The sequence below is a fragment of the Pseudopodoces humilis genome, chromosome 20 (assembly GCF_049639895.1).
Source record: "Pseudopodoces humilis isolate 2021_Gansu_Grassland_sample_001 chromosome 20, ASM4963989v1, whole genome shotgun sequence".
Lineage (NCBI taxonomy): Eukaryota > Metazoa > Chordata > Aves > Passeriformes > Paridae > Pseudopodoces > Pseudopodoces humilis.
The window spans coordinates 4,178,036-4,196,822 of NC_142219.1; the positions used below are offsets into that span (position 1 = coordinate 4,178,036).

The 18,787-nt window shown below is 53.5% G+C and overlaps 2 protein-coding genes across 3 annotated transcripts; one reads left to right on the plus strand and one right to left on the minus strand.

Annotated features, from left to right (window-relative positions):
* Positions 1-4,090: 4,090 nt before the first annotated feature.
* On the minus strand, positions 4,091-7,225 carry MMAB (metabolism of cobalamin associated B). 2 transcript variants are annotated; one of them, XM_014253723.2, is made up of 9 exons: positions 7,137-7,225; positions 6,988-7,046; positions 6,816-6,909; positions 6,644-6,701; positions 6,127-6,199; positions 5,873-5,970; positions 5,501-5,565; positions 4,837-4,896; positions 4,091-4,690 (listed from the first exon to the last, which is right to left on the minus strand). In XM_014253723.2, exons 1-9 carry the CDS (start codon positions 7,223-7,225, stop codon positions 4,603-4,605), a joined length of 684 nt encoding a protein of 227 aa, XP_014109198.2. In that variant the 3' UTR covers positions 4,091-4,602. The 2 variants fall into 2 exon arrangements, with proteins under 2 accessions (XP_014109198.2, XP_087921174.1); XM_088065048.1 differs by lacking the exon at positions 4,837-4,896.
* A 181-nt stretch (positions 7,226-7,406) lies between these two features.
* On the plus strand, positions 7,407-18,562 carry MVK (mevalonate kinase). The gene is made up of 10 exons (XM_005524578.3): positions 7,407-7,529; positions 7,613-7,760; positions 8,617-8,764; positions 9,741-9,896; positions 11,589-11,692; positions 12,517-12,562; positions 13,367-13,457; positions 13,857-13,973; positions 16,666-16,819; positions 17,133-18,562. Exons 1-10 carry the CDS (start codon positions 7,413-7,415, stop codon positions 17,282-17,284), a joined length of 1,233 nt encoding a protein of 410 aa, XP_005524635.2. The 5' UTR covers positions 7,407-7,412; the 3' UTR covers positions 17,285-18,562.
* The last annotated feature ends 225 nt before the right edge of the window (positions 18,563-18,787 follow it).

The window sequence follows — 18,787 nt, forward strand, 5'->3', positions numbered from 1 at the left end:
TACGAGGCCTGCTGAGCCCAAAGGGAGCTGGCAGCTTTGTTCAAAGCAGGATTTGCTCATGTTGGAATATGCTTGGAGAAGCTCTGCCTGGTGCTGCAGAGTGCTGTGACTTTGGTCCTTCCTGAGGGTGTTTGTGCTCCTTGGATGCAGGGGCAGGTGCTGGGATCAGCAATGCTCAGTGCACATCTGGGAATGGTGACTGGAACCACTGGGGGAGAGGGAAACAGGCTGGAATTCCAAGTGGGATCCCCCAGTGCAGGATCAGCCCTGAGGAGCAGCTGCTGGAGCTGACAGGGAGTTTGATATTAATAACAATAATCTAATATTGTGTGTTTCTGCTTGGGCCTGACACTGGAAGCTCCTTGGAGGAGTGAGAACTGTGCCTGCTGCTCCAACTTCCCTCAGACTTCAGGTTTGGAGCTTTTCACTGCCCCTCCATCCCTGCCTGGAGCCCCCCCTGGCCATTCCCAGCGCTCTGTGGCTCTGCCGGGAGCAGGAGCACGGTGGGAGCGAGGGAGAGGCTCCCAGTCAGTGTGCAAGTGCCATTGTTTTGACACAGAGGCATCTGGCACTGTCAGGAACAGCAAAAAGCAAGCCCAGAGCAGCTGCTGCCAAGGCAGAGCTGGCAGCAGCCAGGGATGCACAGCCCCTGCTTCCCGGGATCTGGGCACGGCATCGCTCGGGGCCACCGAGGTGAGGGGTGGCCGTGGCTGTCCCAGGCTTTGGGACCATGAAACCGGGGCACTGCAGGGTGGGGAGCTGGGAGGGATCCCTGGAGGATGGGAGAGATCCCTGGAGCCTGGTGCTCGCTCAGTGCTGGCACAGAGCAGAGCTGGGTGTCCCAACCTGCTGCAGGCACGGGGTGTTCAGGAACAAACAGCAGCTCCTGCTGCCCCTCTCCTGTTCCTACAGGCTCTCCCTGGCTGGTATTCCCTCTGTTTGATCCCTCTGTTCTGCACCTGTGCCCCATGCTGGATTCTGTGTTAGGATGGAGAGGCGGCTGTGCCGTGTTCCGGTCTCCGCATCCCTGAGCAGAGTGAGGTCTGATGTCTGCAGCTCATTGTTGTGTTTGCTCTCCGTTACCAAGGGGTGCAGCAGCTCCTGCAGCAGGTGCTGGGGTGGTCACACCTCGTGGCACTTGGTACTGTCACCACCTGGGTAAGTGGCACTGAACTGGTGCTCACAATCTGCTTTTTCTGGGGCTGTTTCTGAGGTCAGGTTCTTCAACCCTGACCCTCTCCAGTTTCCCAGGGGTGGTTTGAGCCCTCCCTGTGTCACTCTGTGGGGCACTGGGGTGGGCACTTTGGGCCAGGCTGCAGCACAGGGCAAGCTGAGGGTCCCAGACAGCCCCTTCCTCCACAGACAGGCTCAACCTGCTCCTGTCAGGCACAGCGCCGATGGTTCCTGCTCTGGGGTAGGGGGAGGGTTTTTCCTTGCCCATTTCCAGGCTAAATTGGGGTTTCAGGAGCTTGTGAGACCACAGGACTTGCCCTGCTGGAGGATCTGTCATTCTCTCTGCTCCTGCAGCTCCAGGGGAGCTGTTGGCTCCCCACTGCCAGGGCTGTGCAGCCCAAAACTCACCGGGCTGGGGCTCCAGCACATCCCGTCAGGGTGGGGGCTCTCATCCCTCCCCTCCCCTCTGAGCCCTGGCCCAGGAAATGCTGCCTTGTGTAAATTTACATCTGACTTGGCACAATGGATGTTTGTGTCATTGCTGGCTGAGCAGCAGCTCCCACATCGTGGTGGTAATCGAGGTGCTTGAGTTATAGCCCAACTTATTCCATTTTACAGCTCCTACAGCGTTAACAGATGTACGGGCGTCTGATCCAATCATGCAGCAAGAGATTTTGGGGCCAGTTCTTCTCATTTTGACAGTGTGGAAGCTGGGAGCAGCCATACATTTTACAAACAAGAATAAACGACCCTTAGAAACATATGGCTGTGCTGGCAGCTCCGGAGCGATCCCAGATCAGGCACCCTGCGAGGCAGGAATGTTGCTGGGCGCTGGAGCCGGGCAGCCCGGACAAAGCATCTGCCTTCCCCCGTGATATTAATGAGGTGCAGGCACTGGAATCCCTATGCTGTACGGCTGGGAGGGCTGGGAAGAGACAAAGAGCTTGGAAAAACAACTGCCAGCCCAGAGCAAGGGAGCTTTATTTGGATTTAAAGGCTGGGGTTTGTTTTGGTCACTCTACTGCTGCTGCCTGGCTGAGATCTTGTGGGGCTGGGAGCAGGGACAGCTCAGCTGGTGAGAAGGGTGCACCAGAGACTGAGGAATCACAGAATCCCAGGATCATTCAGGTTGGAAAAGCCCTCCAAGATCATCAAGACCAACCTATATCAAATCCCCACCTTGTCACCAGCCCAGAGCACTGAGTGACATGTCCAGGAAGTCCTTGGACACCTCCAGGGATGGAGACTCCAAACCTCCCTGGGCAGCCCCTTCCAAGCCCTGATCTCCCTTTCCATGAGGAAATTCCTCCTGATGTCTAACCTGACCCTCCCCTGGCACAGTTTGATGCTGTTCCCTCTCCTCCTGTCCCCGTTCCCTGGGAGCAGAGCCCGACCCCCCCAGCTGTCCCCTGCTGTCAGGGGGCTGTGCAGAGCCAGAAGGTCCCCTCTGAGCCTCCTTTTCTCCAGGCTGAGCCCCCCCAGCCCAAGAGCCCATGACTGTCCTGTGACCTTGGGGACAACTCTCAGGGCAGAACATCCTGGCCCAGCCCTGCTTAGTGACACACGAGGGTCACCCCAGCACCTCCCTCTGCCTCAGTCCTCCAGAAACTGCTGTGGGTAGAGAGGGAGGGGGCAGCTGGGAGCACCCCAGTAAATTTAATCTCTCCATCATGTTAAGTGTAGTAGCTTGATTTATTTCTCCTTGCAATCCAAGCAATGCCAGCTTTGGTCCCAAATCTGTAGATTTCTTCCCCCCAGCTGGAAAAAAAAGGAAATACTATAAATCCCTCCCCAAGCTGATTTATGGAGCATTCATGAAGAATTTATATTGCAAAGGATTTTATTAAATTAAACTTGAAAAGCCTCTTGATTCCTAAGGCTCAGTCCCAGAGCCGGAGCTCTCGTAAAACTGGATGGAGCAGGCAGAGGGAACGGCTGAGGTGACACTGCAGCTGATGGGACCATCCAAACCCAGAGCATTTGTCACCAGGATGTGTTCCAGGCTGAGGCTTGGAAAATTACTCCATGAAAAATGTGCATTAACAAGAGCCATGAAATATCTGCCTCAAATCCAGGTGAGTGATGAGACGGGGGATCTGTTAGTGCTGGGCATTCCTCACTCATTCCTCACTGGCCAAAAAGGGACACAGAGCCAGAGATTCTTTGGAGAACAAGTTTAAGGCTGGTTCTACTCGAATAATTGAACAGGGGAAGGGGCAGGATGGATTTAAAAGCTGCCCCACTAAAAGCAGGACAAGCCCTGGATGGGCATCACCACCTTGCAGCCTACAGCATTCCCAGGGGAAGAATTACAACACCAGGATTCACATGGATTATTCCCAGTTGCATTTCCAAGCTGGAAGCAGCTTGGACTCGAGTGCAAAGATGGAATTGTCTGTGTGATGTGGGTGTGAGCTCGCTCCAGCCTGCTCTGCCCTCCGTGGAGCCACATTCCAGGGTCAGCACAGACATCCTGGGAGGAACCCTCGGGGTCCTGCCCCTCTCACCCAGCTCCAGCAGGGCCCTGCCCCTCATCCCAACCCCTTTTCCTGCAACCTCAGTGCCCTGGGTGCTCCCAAACCCTGGGCTCTGCTCCTGCAGCAGTTCCTGCAGCCAGAGGGGCAGCTGGTCTCACCATTCCAAGGGACAGCTCCACATGGAGACAACACCAGCACACGGAGCCTGGAATTTGGCCTTTCCTGCTTCACCCCCTCCATCCTGTGAGCCCTGCTCCTGGCAGAGGATGCACTGGATTGTCAGCACAGAGACATTCCTCACATGCACAAGAGGCAGCCAGAGCCAAGGAATTCTTGGTGCATTCCTGTAAATCTCTACAGCTCAGCTCCAGCCAGAGCTGATGGATCGGAAGGGACTTGGAGCAGCAAAGCACACAGGGCTCAGTGTTAAAATGTGACAGTTTGTGGCCCTTTGGTACAAGGAAATTCACATTTATTATTTCAGAGCTGTGGACACAATTCCCAAAAACCTCCAGCTGCTGCTCCATTTGAACACTGTGACTTCAAAGGAGGAGCTGATTGTTTTCCCTTCATCATCTCTCAAAGTCCTGTCAGAGCCTTCCCACAGCACCTGCTGCTGCCCAGGAAAATGAAGGCATCTCCAAAATGTTACTGGAATTCTCCTGCCTCAGCTCCCACCTGGGAGAAGCAGTGACTCCAGAGCCATCCTCACATGGGATGTGTGGACCAGGCCCAGGGCACAGAACAAGAGTGTTTGGGTCCCTTCCAACTCAGGATATTCTGTGATTCTGTTCCTGTCAGGATTTATCAACAAGGTCCTGGTTATTTCACATGGAAATCCTTGGCTGCTCCCATTTCCAGTCCAGGCTTGTTCTCTCTCCCTTTCTTGATGGACAAAAGCATTTTCGGATTTAGTTTTTCAGGATCAAGGAAAAAACATTCCAGCTCCCAGCTATGGCTCAGGTTTTATGTAGATTTTCTCTTCCTTCCCTTCCTTCATTGCAGCATAACGTGCCAGGACAAAGAGATAATCACTGAGCCTGGAAAGCAAGAGAAAAGCAGGAAAACCAGTGATCTCATTCCAGAAGAGAAGCTTGGTGAGAAGCAAAACCCCCCAGCTTTATCCCCAGAATTAAGGGAATGCTTCAGTAGGACAGGGCAATGGTTTGGGATTTTATTTCTTTACCTGTTTAAATACTTGGCCACGTTTGGATCTGCCTCCCCTGCTTGCACTAAAGGGACCACACTGGGAAAAGCAAAGGGAAATGCTGGTGTTTAATCTTCCAGCTCTGAGTGCACAAAGGCTGAGCCTCTTCCCTCCCCTGGGGTCCCCACTTTAACTCCTCTGGAAGTGAAGGATCTTTGCTTCCCAGAGGGATCTGGGAGAAGTAAATGATGCCAGAAATGTTTGTGGCTGTCCTGGAAGCCCCCAGCTCTGCTTCTCCCAGGATACTCATCTGTGGGATCCACTGAACAGTGAGAGACTATTTACAAGGGCCTGGAGTGACAGGACAGAGGGAATGGCAGGGTTAGATGGGATTTCGGGAAGAAATCCTTCCCTGTGAGGGTGTGAGGCCCTGGCACAGGGTGCCCAGAGAAGCTATGGCTGCCCCTGGATCCCTGGAAGTGTCCAAGGCCAAGTTGGATGGTGCTGCAGAATCCCAAAAGGTTTGGGTTGGCTGACCCAGCTAAGGGAAATGAAGAACAAAACCTGGTTTTGTGCCTCCTGCATGCCTGGAACTGGACTAAACAAACAAAAGCCTGGCTTGAGCTCCAAGCCCAGCCCTAGTTTGCTGTCACTGGGGTGTCCCCATCCCCTTTCCTCAGGGTGATCCCAGCACAGCACTCACCACCTCTCAGCTCTGCGGCACACGGCTCGGGAGAAGTGGAGAGCAGCACTGCTCCTGCCTCCAGACTGGGACAGCAAGGAAACAGCACTCAGTGTGTGCACCAGCAGGGACAGCCTCCCCTCCCTTCCCCTCCCCTCCCTTCCCCTCCCCTCCCCAGCTCAGAACCTCCCACACACATGGACCCTGTGCCATGGCCAGGCAAGGGAGGGATAGCCCAGTGCAGCAAGGGGGGGAAATGTAACTCCCAGCTCCTTGTCTCTGCTTTTCTCTTGGCATTTGCCTATGGAATTAGCAGCCTCCCAGGCTGTTTTCCCATGGTAAGCAGTGGAGCAGGGCTACCCCAAGGAAGTGAGGGGCACAGGCAGCACCTACGGGCAGGATGAAGGCTCTGAGAGGAGGGAGCTGCTCTGAGTAACTGTCAATCCACTGCTCCAGCTCCAGGACGGGCTTCTCGCTGAACGATGTTCGTTCTACAGAGGGGAAAGAAGAATCAGCTGAAAAAAAAGGGATTCAGACAACAAGCTGAACTCTTAATTTAGCTTTCTTGCATCATCAAGTCCTAAGAAACCAAATACATCCCTCAGCATCCCACCAAGCCCTGCCATCCCAGGAAAGGCGAGACTTACTCCGGTGAGCCTCCCTGGCCGAGGAGAGCGGCGTGGCGATGTTGGAGCCCACATCCTGCAGCATGCACTGGACCTGGGCAAAAATCACAACTCTGTCACTCCCAGCCATGGCTTTTTGCATCCCTGTGCTCAGCAGAACTAATCAGCCAAGCTCACAGGCTGCCCAGGCAGGACCTGTGTCACTGCTGTGCCCTCGTGGTTGGTTTGTGCCTCAGTTTCAAACCCAGAGCTCTGTTATGACAAAAACTTTTGTTCATAATGTGAATCTGACTTAGAATACACCAAGAGATGAATCTGTCTGCCCATAACTAATCACTTGATCCACCAGCTTCCTTCTAGGTTAAATAAATTTACCTCTCAGAAAGCAATCAAGGGAGTCTTAAAGATTTAGACATTGAAATACTAAATGTATTGAATTCCTGTGTCAGTGGGAGGACTGTGGCTAAAATTAAGGAGTTCACATTTTATTAGCACAGATAAGGGACTGCACTGGACGAAGATTACCATTAATACTCACTTTATGAAGCTGATCAACAAAAGTGTGGCCCTTTTCACTGCTAAACTCACCAGCCAGCCTTGGTTAGAGAGAAAAAAAAAGAAAAAGACAAACAAAACAGTGAGCTGGGAATGAAGAAATCATAACAAACATGATTTTCCATATGATTTGGACACTCCCAGCCGGTCCTTACCCGATGGCCGAGCTCAGCTCGTCCGTGGCTCCCAGGGCCTCGAAGATCCGGTCGCCCTTGGGCCGCCGCTCCCCGGTGAAGGTGCTGGAGAATCCTTTGGGAAAGGCGGGAGGAGCTCAGGGCTCGGGGCTCGGAGCTCTGCCCGCGGCTCACGGGGCCCCCCTGGCTCTACCTGCGTCCCCCGTCCTCGTGTAGATCCTCGGGGCCCGCTCGGGAGCGGCGCGCTCGGGGCTGTGGAGGCACAAACCGTGAGGGGACACCGGGGGACACTGTGAAGGAGGGGGACACACCGTGAAGGGGTCCCGGCCCTCCCACGCTCACCTGCCCGCCCCGCTCCGCCACCGCTGTCCGGCCATCCCCGGCGGCCCCCGCACTCCCCGGCCCGCCGCCACCGCCGCCCGCCGCCACATCCCTCCCGGCCGCCGTCGGCGCCGCGCCGTGACCCCGCGCGGCCGCCGTCCCGCCCTCGGCCCGCGCTGTCACCCCAGCGCCGCACCACCCCGCAACGGCCCCTTCCCATTGGCCGCCCGCAAGTCCCGCCCCCAGGAGCCGCTCGACGATTGGCTGGGCGCAGGGAGGCGGTGCCCCGGTTGGTGGATGGGGCTGTCAGTTGCCTCGGGCCGTGAGGCGGCGGCGATGTGGGCGCAGGATCTGACGGTGTCGGCTCCGGGGAAGGTGATCCTGCACGGGGAGCACGCCGTGGTGCTGGGCAAGGTGAGGGCACGACGGGCAAAGTAAGGGGTGCCCTGCTCGGTAAGGGCTGTCCGGCTCCGCTGACCCCTGTTCTCTGCCCGCAGGTGGCCCTGGCCGTGGCGCTGGACCTGCGGACGTTTCTCCGCCTGCGGCCGAGCGCTGAGGGCCGGGTGAGCATCTCCTTGCCCGGCGTCGGCTTCGGGAGGAGTTGGGACACGCCCGATCTCCAGGCCCTGCGGGGGCGAATCGCAGGCAAGGCCGGGAGAGGAACTGCTGTCCCGGGGCAGTGAGGGGCTCTCGGTACTGTTCGGTACCGGCTACACCCCGCTGATCGTGCTGGGAGCCCCCCATGAGGTGACCTTACAGAACCCCCGTGGGGTGACTCTGCAGAGACCCCCGTGGGGTTGTTTGTCCCCCCTGCAGTGTTTCAGGGCCTCGCTGTCTCTGGCTCGCTCACTGACCTGTCCCTGCACCCCTCAGTTACTTACACTCCCCACGTGCCCCTTGTGACCTCGCTGATGCTCAGGTGTCCTTGTGTGGCGGTGTCCCCTCCTGTTTTAGGTTCCAGGGATTTGTTCTGGTGCTGTTGTAGCTCGGGCAATGCTGTGACACAGGCAGGAGCCAGCCTGGCTCCACATCCCAGTGTGTTACTGGTGGGGGCCAAGCAGGAGCTCTCTGAAGCTGCTCAGAGCTGGGGGCTTCTGGGGAAATCAGGGATACAGGGCCTGTTTTCCTGCCTGTCTGTCCCACACCAGCCCTCACAGGAATTTCTGCAGCACCTTGTACTGGCTGGACACCCCAGGATATCCCGGTTCCAAAATCCACATTTTTTTTAATGAAGAGTTTGTGACTTGCCATGTGTTCCATAGTGATATGGATGGATGCACTGGGAGGTGTGGGCAGGGAAACAGTTGGAGGTGTGGAGTGTGGAAACCCTGGGGTTTCAGAGATTTTGCTTTTATTTTATCATGAATCCTCAGGTAGAACCTGAAATTTGCCCCAGCTATTTCTGCCTACTGTAACAGAAGGTTTTGTTGTAAATACTGCTCTCAGTGTAACAATTCCCTGTTTTTTAAGTGTTTTAACTCTCCCCTGCTTGCTTCCGTAGCTGACTTTGATGAGTCCAAGTCTCCCAGTGTAGAACAGCTGGATGCACTGAGGAAGTTTGCTGGAATTGCTGCTGGAGCCTCAGCTCCAGAAAGCCTTGCTACGCTTGCCTTCCTGTATATGTGCCTGGCTATTTCTGCTAAGTATGGGTAAGGATCTGCTCCTGCCCCAAAATTTTGGTGGTGGGTGGGTGCCCCAGGCAGGTGAGCTGGGAGTCTGCTCTCACTTAATTTTGAGGGCAGAAACCAGAGCAGTTCATGCCACAGTCGCAACACAGACATCTCTGTCTAGCAGGCAGCTCCTGTCATCCTGGTTTAGGATAGAAAAGCAGAAATAAACTGTAAATTTGTTGTCTGAACTAAGTCTGATCTCTTTATAGGCTAAATCTCCCTAAAATTCTGAGAACTTGGGGCTGTTCCAGTTCCCAGCCTTGCCCAGCACCATCAATGATCTCGGTGTGGCTGGATGGGTGCTCAGGGCAGTGTCAGAAACCAAAACAGAGCCCAGCTTCCATATTCTCATCCAAGAAATCCAAGGGTAAAGGCCTGGGATGTGCAGCTGGGTCGTGGTTTCCCTGTAGTCTCAGGGTGACACTGAGACTGTCACTCAGCAGCACTGAAAACCTCCTGGGCTTGATTTTGGGCTCTGTAACACAACTCAGGTGTGTTCAGTGGAGCAAAGGGACATGGAGATGCCCATGTTCCAGCTTCCCCACCAGCCTGTTGCTCCAGTGGGATGTGGCTGTGCAATTACAGATTTGGGATGTTTACAATTTGTTCAGAAATACGTTTACAATCCTGTTTACAGTCTCTGAAGGGGCTCTTTATGGTGCTGCTCAGTTATTTAGTTACCAAGTGCCCCTGTTAGCTGCTAGCAGCCTGATGAGCTGTGTCAAGCATGGATCCAGCTCAGGAAGGTTTTATTCCAGCACAATGGCTTGGCCAGGCTGCTCCCTTCGGGAATAACCCCTCCTGAAACCCTTGTGTGTCAAATTCACGTGCTGATGTTGCCAGTTCTCAATGAGCTTTCCCTGTCATCAGTCCGAATTTGCCTCCTTTGCCTTTTTAATGTTGTCTGGAGGTGGAATTCAGGGTGGTTGTGTCAGTCCCTGTGTCTGTGTTGCAGGGAGGTTCCCAGCATGGATATCCTGGTGTGTTCGGAGCTGCCCATGGGAGCAGGGCTGGGATCCAGTGCTGCCTATGCTGTGTGCCTGGCTGCAGCCCTGCTCATGGTGTGTGGAGCCATCTCCTGCCCGCTGCAGGAGGGAGAGCCCACAGCCAGGTAAGGAATTCCAGCCTGGGATGCACAGTTTTGCTCCCTGTGCCCCACCTTTCCTCTTACCTGCACAAATTCAGGCACTGCCACCTCTCATGGTCTCCCTTGGCTGTCACCACAAGTGACACCCTGAGCCCATCTCCTGTCCTTTCGCAGTGTTCCCAGTCCTGTCCCAGACTTTGTGAAACTCCCCATTTCCCTTGTTTAGGGTCAGATAATCATTCCTAAAAAGGGTAAAAAAAGCTTTATTTTTTCAGTCGAATAAAACACACTGAAATTTTTCAACCTCAGTTTCCTCTGTCTCTGAGCATCTTCCAGGTTTTCCTTTGAGTCCTTGAGGATCCTTTCTGGGTTTTTTTTTTTGCATTTCCCATTAATTCTTTCCTGCATGTGCTACATTTCCTCCTGATCTCCTGTCTGTCTTTCCCTTTTATCACTGCCTGGTTGAGTTTCTTTCCTTCTGCCCTTGGAGTTCTCCTTTGGAAGCCTGGAGTGCTGTGCCCCTGTGAGAGGGAGCTCTGTTTGAAGCTGTTAAAAATCAAAGCTGGAGGGGCAGAACCTTTGTTGTGTGGGATTTTTTTGTGGGGCTGAGAGCGAGACAGCAAGTGGGGGGTAATTCTGTGCTCTGCCTCTGAACCAGAATTTGCAGTCTGACCCAGAAGCAGGTTCTTGTTGGGAGCACTTTGTCCCTTGTGCTCGAGCAAATCCCCCAAATTGTGAAATAAAAGGGCAGCTCCAAGCGATGCAGCGAGGATGTCTTCATTCCCTGCTCGCCCTCCGTGGCTTCAGCATGGATCCAGCACAATTCCTGCCTTCCAGCTGGTGTGCAGAGCTGGGGGTGTCAGACTTCAGAAGGGTTTTGCTTCCCGTGGCAAGAAAAGAACAGCGGGATAGAAAGGCTCCTATGTCGGGAGGGATCACAGCCTCTCAAAGAGGATTAAAAACAAGTGGTTTACTCCTGTTCCTGAGGCTGCTGGTGTGAGCTGTTTGCTGAGTGCTCCCAGATTAAATCCTGGCAGCTGGAATGCAAGGTGTGTGGACATGGATAAAGACATTCAGCCGAGGCCCTGGGAAGCAGGAGTGAAGGGGAATGGTTTCTGGATAGCGGGTGGCTCTTGTAATTTCTGCCTTGCCTTGCAAGATGCTGCGAGGCTTTTCCAAAATGTGGGTTTGTGCCTCTGCTCCAGCATGGAATACCTGTTGAATGGGCTTGTGGTGTGCAGGGAGGGTCAGGGGTGTGTTTTTGTGCTCAGACTGAGAGCAGGATTAGATGGGATACTGGGCATTCCTCCTGTGAGGGTGGGGAGGCCCTGGCACAGGCTGCCCAGGGAACCATCCCTGGAAGTGTCCAAGGCCAGATTGGATGGGGCTTGAAGCAACCTGGGAGAATGGAAAGTGTCCCTGCCCATGGCAGGGGGTGGAATGGGATGAGCTTTGAGGTTCTCTCCATCTTTCTTGTAACCTCTTCAGGCAATGGAATTAGGTGACCCCAAAGCTTCTCCTCTCCAGGCTGAACAATCCCAACTCCCTCAGCCTTTCTGGTGTGTGTGGTAACACTCTGGGGAGGTGGGGATGAGTCTGGACTTGAATTCCATTAAATCTGATCTTCAGCAGGCTGGGATCTTCCCCCTGAACCTGATCCCTCCCTACCCACTGGTTTGGACTGGTTTGTGTTGGAGATACTTCCTTGCCTTCCAGGTGGACAGAAGAAGAGCTGACACTGATTAACAGCTGGGCCTTCCGAGGGGAGCAGGTGATCCATGGCAATCCATCGGGTGTGGATAATGCTGTTGGCACCTGGGGTAGGTGTATTTGCTGCTTCCCAGGCAGAAACTCCCAAATTCAGGTCCCTGTTTTGGCTTGAGCACAGGGAATCCTTCCCTTTTTTCAGTTTGTGTGAGCTGGGCCTGGAGCCAGCTGGAATGTTGGGAACTGGCTGCAGGAACACCAGAGCTCTGTCACCCCCAGGCAGGTGCCATGGAGCAGAGACCTTGCTGCAAATAACTGATATTTAAACATTCTGCAGTGAACAAGGAAACCTAATCCTGTCCCAGGGATAATGCAGGGGAAAATGCAGTTGGACAGCTGTCATTTAGTTTCAATTAGCAGAGACTTCCCAGTGTTTTGAAAGTGTCCTTGGAGACTGTTAACAGTCTTTCTAATGAGACCTAATGGCAGTGCCTCTGTGAGGGTAGGAGCCAAGTGAGACATTCCTCCTGGACAATGAAATTCCATGCTGCAGGATGGCTGCTGACACCAGTGCATACACGTTCAGTCCATGGAATCCCATGTGCTTGGCTCTGCTGTGTGGAATCGCTGCTGGATTCTGTTTTCTCAGGAAAGGTTTCATGCTGGCCAGACCCTTTGCCTTTGCAAAAATTATTTGACGTGATCCTGGAGGAGAGGAGAGCAAAGGGAAGGGCCTTGGGTTAAGCATGTCCAGCCAGACCCTCTCATTAAGGCAGCAGGGTGAGGCAGGGCCGTGCTGCTGGAGAACATGGTTCATTTAGCTGGTGTTTCTTGCAATTACTGTCACAGGCTCTGGGTGAGGTTCTGAAGATGAAAGACCTTCTGTGTTATCTCTCAGCTTGCTCTGTACTGAGACAATACATGTATTTTACTTTAGGTGGAGCCCTGAGATACCAAGCAGGAAAAATCACACCATTAAAGAGGTAATATTGGAGTTTAAAAATAACCCTCACACACGGTGGGTGGAATATGTCAGAGAGGCTCTGGGTGGGTGTTGGAGGGTATGAGGATGATGGGAGATGGCTCTGCAGCCCCATTTTGGGTGTGGGCAGCCCCAGTTGTTGGGGTGGATGGGGACAATGAAACATTTGGTCATTATCTGACATTAGATGAACACAGCACAAAGGATCAATATTAATTTCATGGCATTATGGGCAGCAGGAATGGATCTGCTCCTGACAGCAAATGACATGGTGGGGAGGGGGAACTTTGTGCTTACCTGGTGGTGGGGAAAACCCACTGGCAGAGAGAAATCCAGGTCCTGTGTGTTCCCTCTGCCTCCTGCCAGAGAAGTATAATCTGACTCCATTAAAATCTTTCACAGTGCATGAAATTGCTCTATTAGCAGTTAATGGCCACTGCTGGCTATTCTTGTAGAGAGTATTTCAAAGGAAAAAAATTTGCTTGAAAAACATGGATTTTAGTAAATACATTACAGTCCTATTTATAGCTCTAGTACAGTTGTTCCTTGTATCCAGGAGGAACAAGCCTGAACCCAGCCAGCACTGAAACACCTGCTGGAGTTTTGTAAAATGAATGGGACTCCTTATCTTGGGTTCCTGCTCAGAGAGGCCTTTTGAGACAGAATAAGCTGTAGCCTTGGGGAGTGTGAAGGAAAGAGGCCAGGAGATGTTCCCTGCCCATGGCAGGGGGTTGGAACGAGATGAGCTTTGAGGTCCCTTCCAGTCCAAAGCACTCTGGGGTTCTCTGTCTCCTGTTGCTTCCAGGGTGCCCACACTGAGGATCTTGCTGACCAACACAAAAGTCCCTCGGAGCACCAAGGTCCTGGTGGCTGGTGTAAAGGAGAAGATCCTGAAGGTGCAGATGGTTGTGGGATGGAGATGTGGGGGACAGCCTTTGGGAGATAACCCTCATGTGGGATCACAGGTCCCACAGGGATCTTCTGGGACAAAATCTCCTGTAGTCACTGTATTCCTGTCTGCCAGCTGCTTGGGAATGAGGTTTCAGCTCATCTCCTCCCTTCCTCCAGTTTAACAGGAGTTAAAAATCACCTATTTGCAATCATGGAAAGTTCCTTCCTCTGGCCTGTTTCCTTCTCTTCCTCCCCTTTTTTTCAGTCAGGAGCAGGTCACCATTGCCCTGCTATGAGAATGAGGGAGCAATTGCCCAGCTCAAAGAGACTGGGACCAATTTTCTCCCAGTGGTATTGGAAGAGCAGCAAGCAGGCACCTCACATCCCTCTCTCCCCCTTTCCAGTTCCCTGCCATAATGAACCCAGTGCTGGACTCCATCGGTGCCATTTCTCAGGAGTGCCAAAATGTTCTGGAAGCGATGCCTGAAAATCCATCACCTGAGCATTACCCTGTGCTGGAGGTAAGGGGCTTGTTCGCCAGTATTTTTAGCCACTGTTACTGTTGAACATCAAAATGTCATTTAAAGAACATTAGGTCTGGAAAAAAAAAAAAAAAAAAAAAGAGGTGATAGCAGGAAATGTTCAGTTCTAAGCAAAACTGTGGTCTGGATGTGCTGCTTTCTCTTCCTGGAGCCAGGAGACAGAAGCTGCTGCTGGTGCCTCCTCCCAGTGCAGGGAGGGAGGGGGCAGGCCTGGGGCTCAGGAGACCTGTGGCTCTGGAGGGTTTGTTTCTCCTGCACCGAGTGCCACGGCTCTGGCAGTTGCTGCCTGTGAAGCAGCTGCTCTGCCACTGCCAGGGCTGGAGGGAGGAGAGCCCAGAGCCACTGGTTTGTGATGGACTGACTGGTTCCCAGCCAGCTCCTGGTGCTCCACGCTCATCCTGGCTCCAGAGAGCCACAGACAGAGCTGTGCCCAGAGCTGACCTGACATTGATGCACGAGATGCACACAAAGATCTGTTTGTCTTGGCTTTGCTCAAAGAGCAGAGGCTGGGGAGGGGGGAGGAACAGGCTTCCGAGTGGAAGAAGTGCTGAGAGTGCTGTAATGCTGCTCCACAGCACTGTGGGGGAGGGATGTGTGGCTGTGTCCCAGCTGAGGCAAACCTGGCCTGGCCCTGGGAGCCAACTTGGACACTCAGGAACCATTTGGTACCAGTCCTTGTTGGCATCTGGATGCCTCCCCTTGGCTCTCAGGAGGACCTCTGTTTGTCCTTGCTCTTGCTCTGGGTTGTTCCTGTGGGGTTCAGAGCAGTCCTGCTCCCTTTGCAGGAGGAGGATGGTGGGATTGTGCACCCCCCAGGGTGGGCTGAGCTGCCAGCAGCTGAGGGAGGTCTGCAGTCTGTTCACAGCACAACTTCACACAACTCATCTTAATTCCACATCCTCAGGCTGTCAGAAGTGTCGGGGGACAGGGAAGAGGGGGGATAATTTGAGTTGTGCTTTGAGATCCTCACATGGAAAATGCCATATCCCACACCTGGGAAGCTGCACTGCAGTGAGCAGGTTCCTGTCTTGAATCTTGTTTTGTCTTGTGCTTGAAGAGCCCACAGAGGCCCAGCTGATTAGATGCAGCACATAGATATATAAATACATCTTTTGGGCTGTTTCTGAAATGTGCAGCTCTGGCCAGCCCTGTATTTGAACCATGGAACTAGTCTAGTGTGTCATAAGCTGTCATCGGATTCCTGGCAGATTTTGGATCAGGAGATGACAGGTGTCTTGGATCATCACAGGCAGTGCTGTGCCCTCACTCAGGCATATAAAGAGGCCTCTGGATGGATGTGTGTCCTGCCCAGCCTGGAATGGGTGGTGGCTGAGCTCTGCCTGCTGCCCACTCCTTCCTTCCCACAGCTCCTTAAGCACTGGGCAGAAATCCTCTGGAGGAGGGAGAGGGATTCTTTCTGTAGTGTCCCCTCCTGTGTGGGGTTGGCAGGGTTCCCCCGTGGAGCTGAGGGAGGGGGAGGTGGCTGACACCTGCTCCATGCACAGAGCCCCTCCTGGCTCACCAGGAGCTGCAGGCAGGGAAGAGCTCGGTGCTGCTTGCTGGGGGAGGGAGCACAGGGCTGCTCCAGGTGCCTCTCTGGGACTGGTCCTGTCCTGGCTGGCTCCTGGCTTGTAGCAGCCTCTGGGAAGAGACACAACAGGCTTTGGAGGTGATGGAGTCAGGCTGTCAGACCAGTGTTGCTGAGAATTTTCCTCCACCGCCAGTGCTGATGGGCTGGGAGGGCCCTGCGATGCTCAGGGAGCTGGTGTCTGCTCTTGGCTCTGCTCCAGACTTGCTCCAAGCACAGGCCAAGCCCTTCCCTCTGCTCCTGAATTCCTCACCTGTCCTTCTGGGAGGGGAGAAGCTGTAACTTCCACTTCTGTGAGGTGTTGTCCATCCCTTGGGCCGTTTGGACCTTGCTGCTGGGCCAGCTTTCTCCAGCAGCAGCAGGTCTGGCTGGCTGGGAAGCGTGGCAGGGATGCTCCCACAGCTGTGCCAGGAGAGTGGGCTCACGCAGAGAGGGGCCTGTGCTGCTCCCAGAGGGAAGGACCCTCTCGACCCCACTTGAGCTGGGTGCCAGATTCCCAGCGTGGTGCTGCTGCGAGGCTCCTTGGCTCTCAGCCCAGGCTCTGCCTGTGAGGAGAGAGAAGTGCTGCACAGAGCAAACAAGGGGAGGTCCCTCCGTGTCACCTCTCCAGCGATGCCTCAGCAGTGTCAGAAGTCCCTGGGTTTGGCTTTGCTGGATGGATTGCAGAGCAGGGCAGGGTGACAGCCTGGAATGAGAGCTGCTGGCTCGGTGCCCTTCCCACGGCCAGCGAGGGGCCTTGCACAGCCTCCTGCTCAGCACTCGAGGGACAGGGCAGAGTAGAAACAGTCAGGAAGCATCAGAGAGCTCAGGAAAAAATTCCTGCTGGAAGCTTGAAGCGATCAGGATTTTCTTGGAAGGTACAGGAGCTGTTTTACCCCTGTCACTGTGCAAGTTGTGTTGGGGGATAGGGGCATATGAGCATCCCAGCCCTCAGACTTTGGCCTGACCTTGCTCCTGGTGCTGGTGGCCAAATTTCTGCAGAAATGAGGAGGTTGTGAAGGGGTGTCTGGGAAGGCAGGGCTGCCACTCTGCATCACACTATCCCGATGTGTGCTCATCTCCTCTCTTCATGGTTGCTTTTAGGAATTCTTTGACATAAACCAACACCACTTAAATGTGCTTGGAGTGGGCCACCCCTCCCTGGACAGGCTGTGCCAGGTGACAGCATCCCACAGCCTGCACAGCAAACTCACCGGGGCTGGTGGGGGTGGCTGTGGCATCACCCTGCTGCCACCAGGTCAGTACAGCCCCTCAGGCATCTTCTTCTTCTTCCTCACAGCCTTGGGTAGGGTTGGGGTCAGGTTTGGGAGCAGAGGAATCCCTGCCAACCTTGGTCTGGCTCTGGAGGGATGGGTGGGATGTGTCCCAGCACTGCCTGGCACTGTGGGTTGCAGTGTGTGATCCAGGGCCGATTCAGAGTGTTCATTTATGTGTGTCAGCCCCTGAGGGCACTGGCCCTGTGCCAGGGGCTGTGTTTGGAGTAGCCATGGCCCCTTCCCTCTCCCTGCAGTGGCAGAGCTGACTGGCTGCTCTTCCCTTGCTCTTGGCAGACACCTCCCCGCTGGCCGTGGAAGCAGCCAAGCAAGACTTGTGTGCCTGTGGATTTGAATGCTGGGAGACCAAGATCGGGGCCCCCGGGGTGACCCTGCACTCCGCCTCCTCTCTGAGTGCCCAAGTGCAGCACGCGCTCGCCAGGTGCTGAGCTGCTGCAGGACTGAGCTCCTGGCACCACGTCCTCGGAGCTGTGTGTGTCCACATGCCTGGAAACTTCTTCCCGTTCTCCTGTGTGGCTGAGGGCCTCCAGATGTGGGTATGGAGCCAGTTTGGGGCCTGGTGTCGCTGGGATTTGGGACCTGGGAGCACCCACCCAGTGGTGTTTGAGCAAGGCTCTCAAAATCCTGATTGGAATTTCCTTCCTTAACTGCTATGCTAATCCCAAGGGGCAGGAGGAGAGGGTTTTTGGCTGGATTCCAGGGTGGATTATGACACTTTGCTGCTTCAGATGCATGTGGTGTCTCTTCCCTCATCCCTGGTGTCCTGTGGGGGCTGGCAAGGTGGATGTGCATGGTGCTTTGACATTTTTTGGATGAGGAGCATCTTTGGCAGCTCAGGGCTTGATGCTCGGGTCTCTGTGTCTTCTGGACTATATTTAATACATTTAGTACATTTGGAAACCTTTAATACAGCTCTACCTTGCTATTAATTAAGTGTTGGATAATTAAAATGCAAGATAAAGCACAATTCTAGTGAAATCACTGGTTTTTACTCTTTTCCATAATCTCTGTCTGGGCTGATAAGCAGGGTCCTGTAGTCAGGCTCTGGTTTTTATTCACATGTGCAAGGTCTGTCTCAAACAGCACCTGCAAGAAGGGCAGGCTTAAAAACCCTCCTTGTAAAAGTTGTTGTCTCACACTTCAGTCTTGAACCAGCACATCTGTGACCCTGCCTGGTGTTTGGTTTACTTTGATGTAATTAAGATGGGGAAAGAAACCCAAACCACGTCCTCAAAAGCTCACCATAAGTTGCAGTTGTCAAACTCTAAAACCTAAATGCATTTAGACTTATTACACAAAATGTAAATGCATTTTTTACTCCTGAAATTTTAATGAGCTGTGCCGCAGAACAGAAAGGGAAGTGGCTGAGGCCAGAATCTCTGGGAGTCATGAGCTGACTCTGAGGGACTGTGGTCTCTGCTGTACGTGCCAAAGGGGTTTTATCATCGCTCTGTTTGTCTGGAGTGGGTTTTTTAAGTGGGTTTTTAAGTGTAGCTGTGTTCAAGAATCACTTCACTCAAAGCTGAGTAATGAATTGGCAGAAATGGGGAACTTGCCTTCCCCTTCCAGCCCAGGGATAAAAAAAAAATCAAGTGTGAGAAGCTGAGATGTTCTAGCTCTAAATTCCCAGCATCATGATGACCAGCTTTAGTTCCCTGATCCCATGTAAAACTGTCTCTGGTTTTAATAAATCCATGGGTTTTTTTTATGTGCAAAGTGTTCTTTGATAATTATGCTGGATACAAAAGGAAAAAAGCACCTTACACTGCTTCAGGAAAGCAGGTCTCAGATGCTGCCTTTCTACATGTCTAATTACAATTCCAATTTGCATCTGAGAGCGGCTTTACACTAATCACAAGTCAGAAAGGCTGATAAATAATTTACCATTTTCTAATACAGTGTAATCAATGTGAGGATCTGGGAACGTGTTG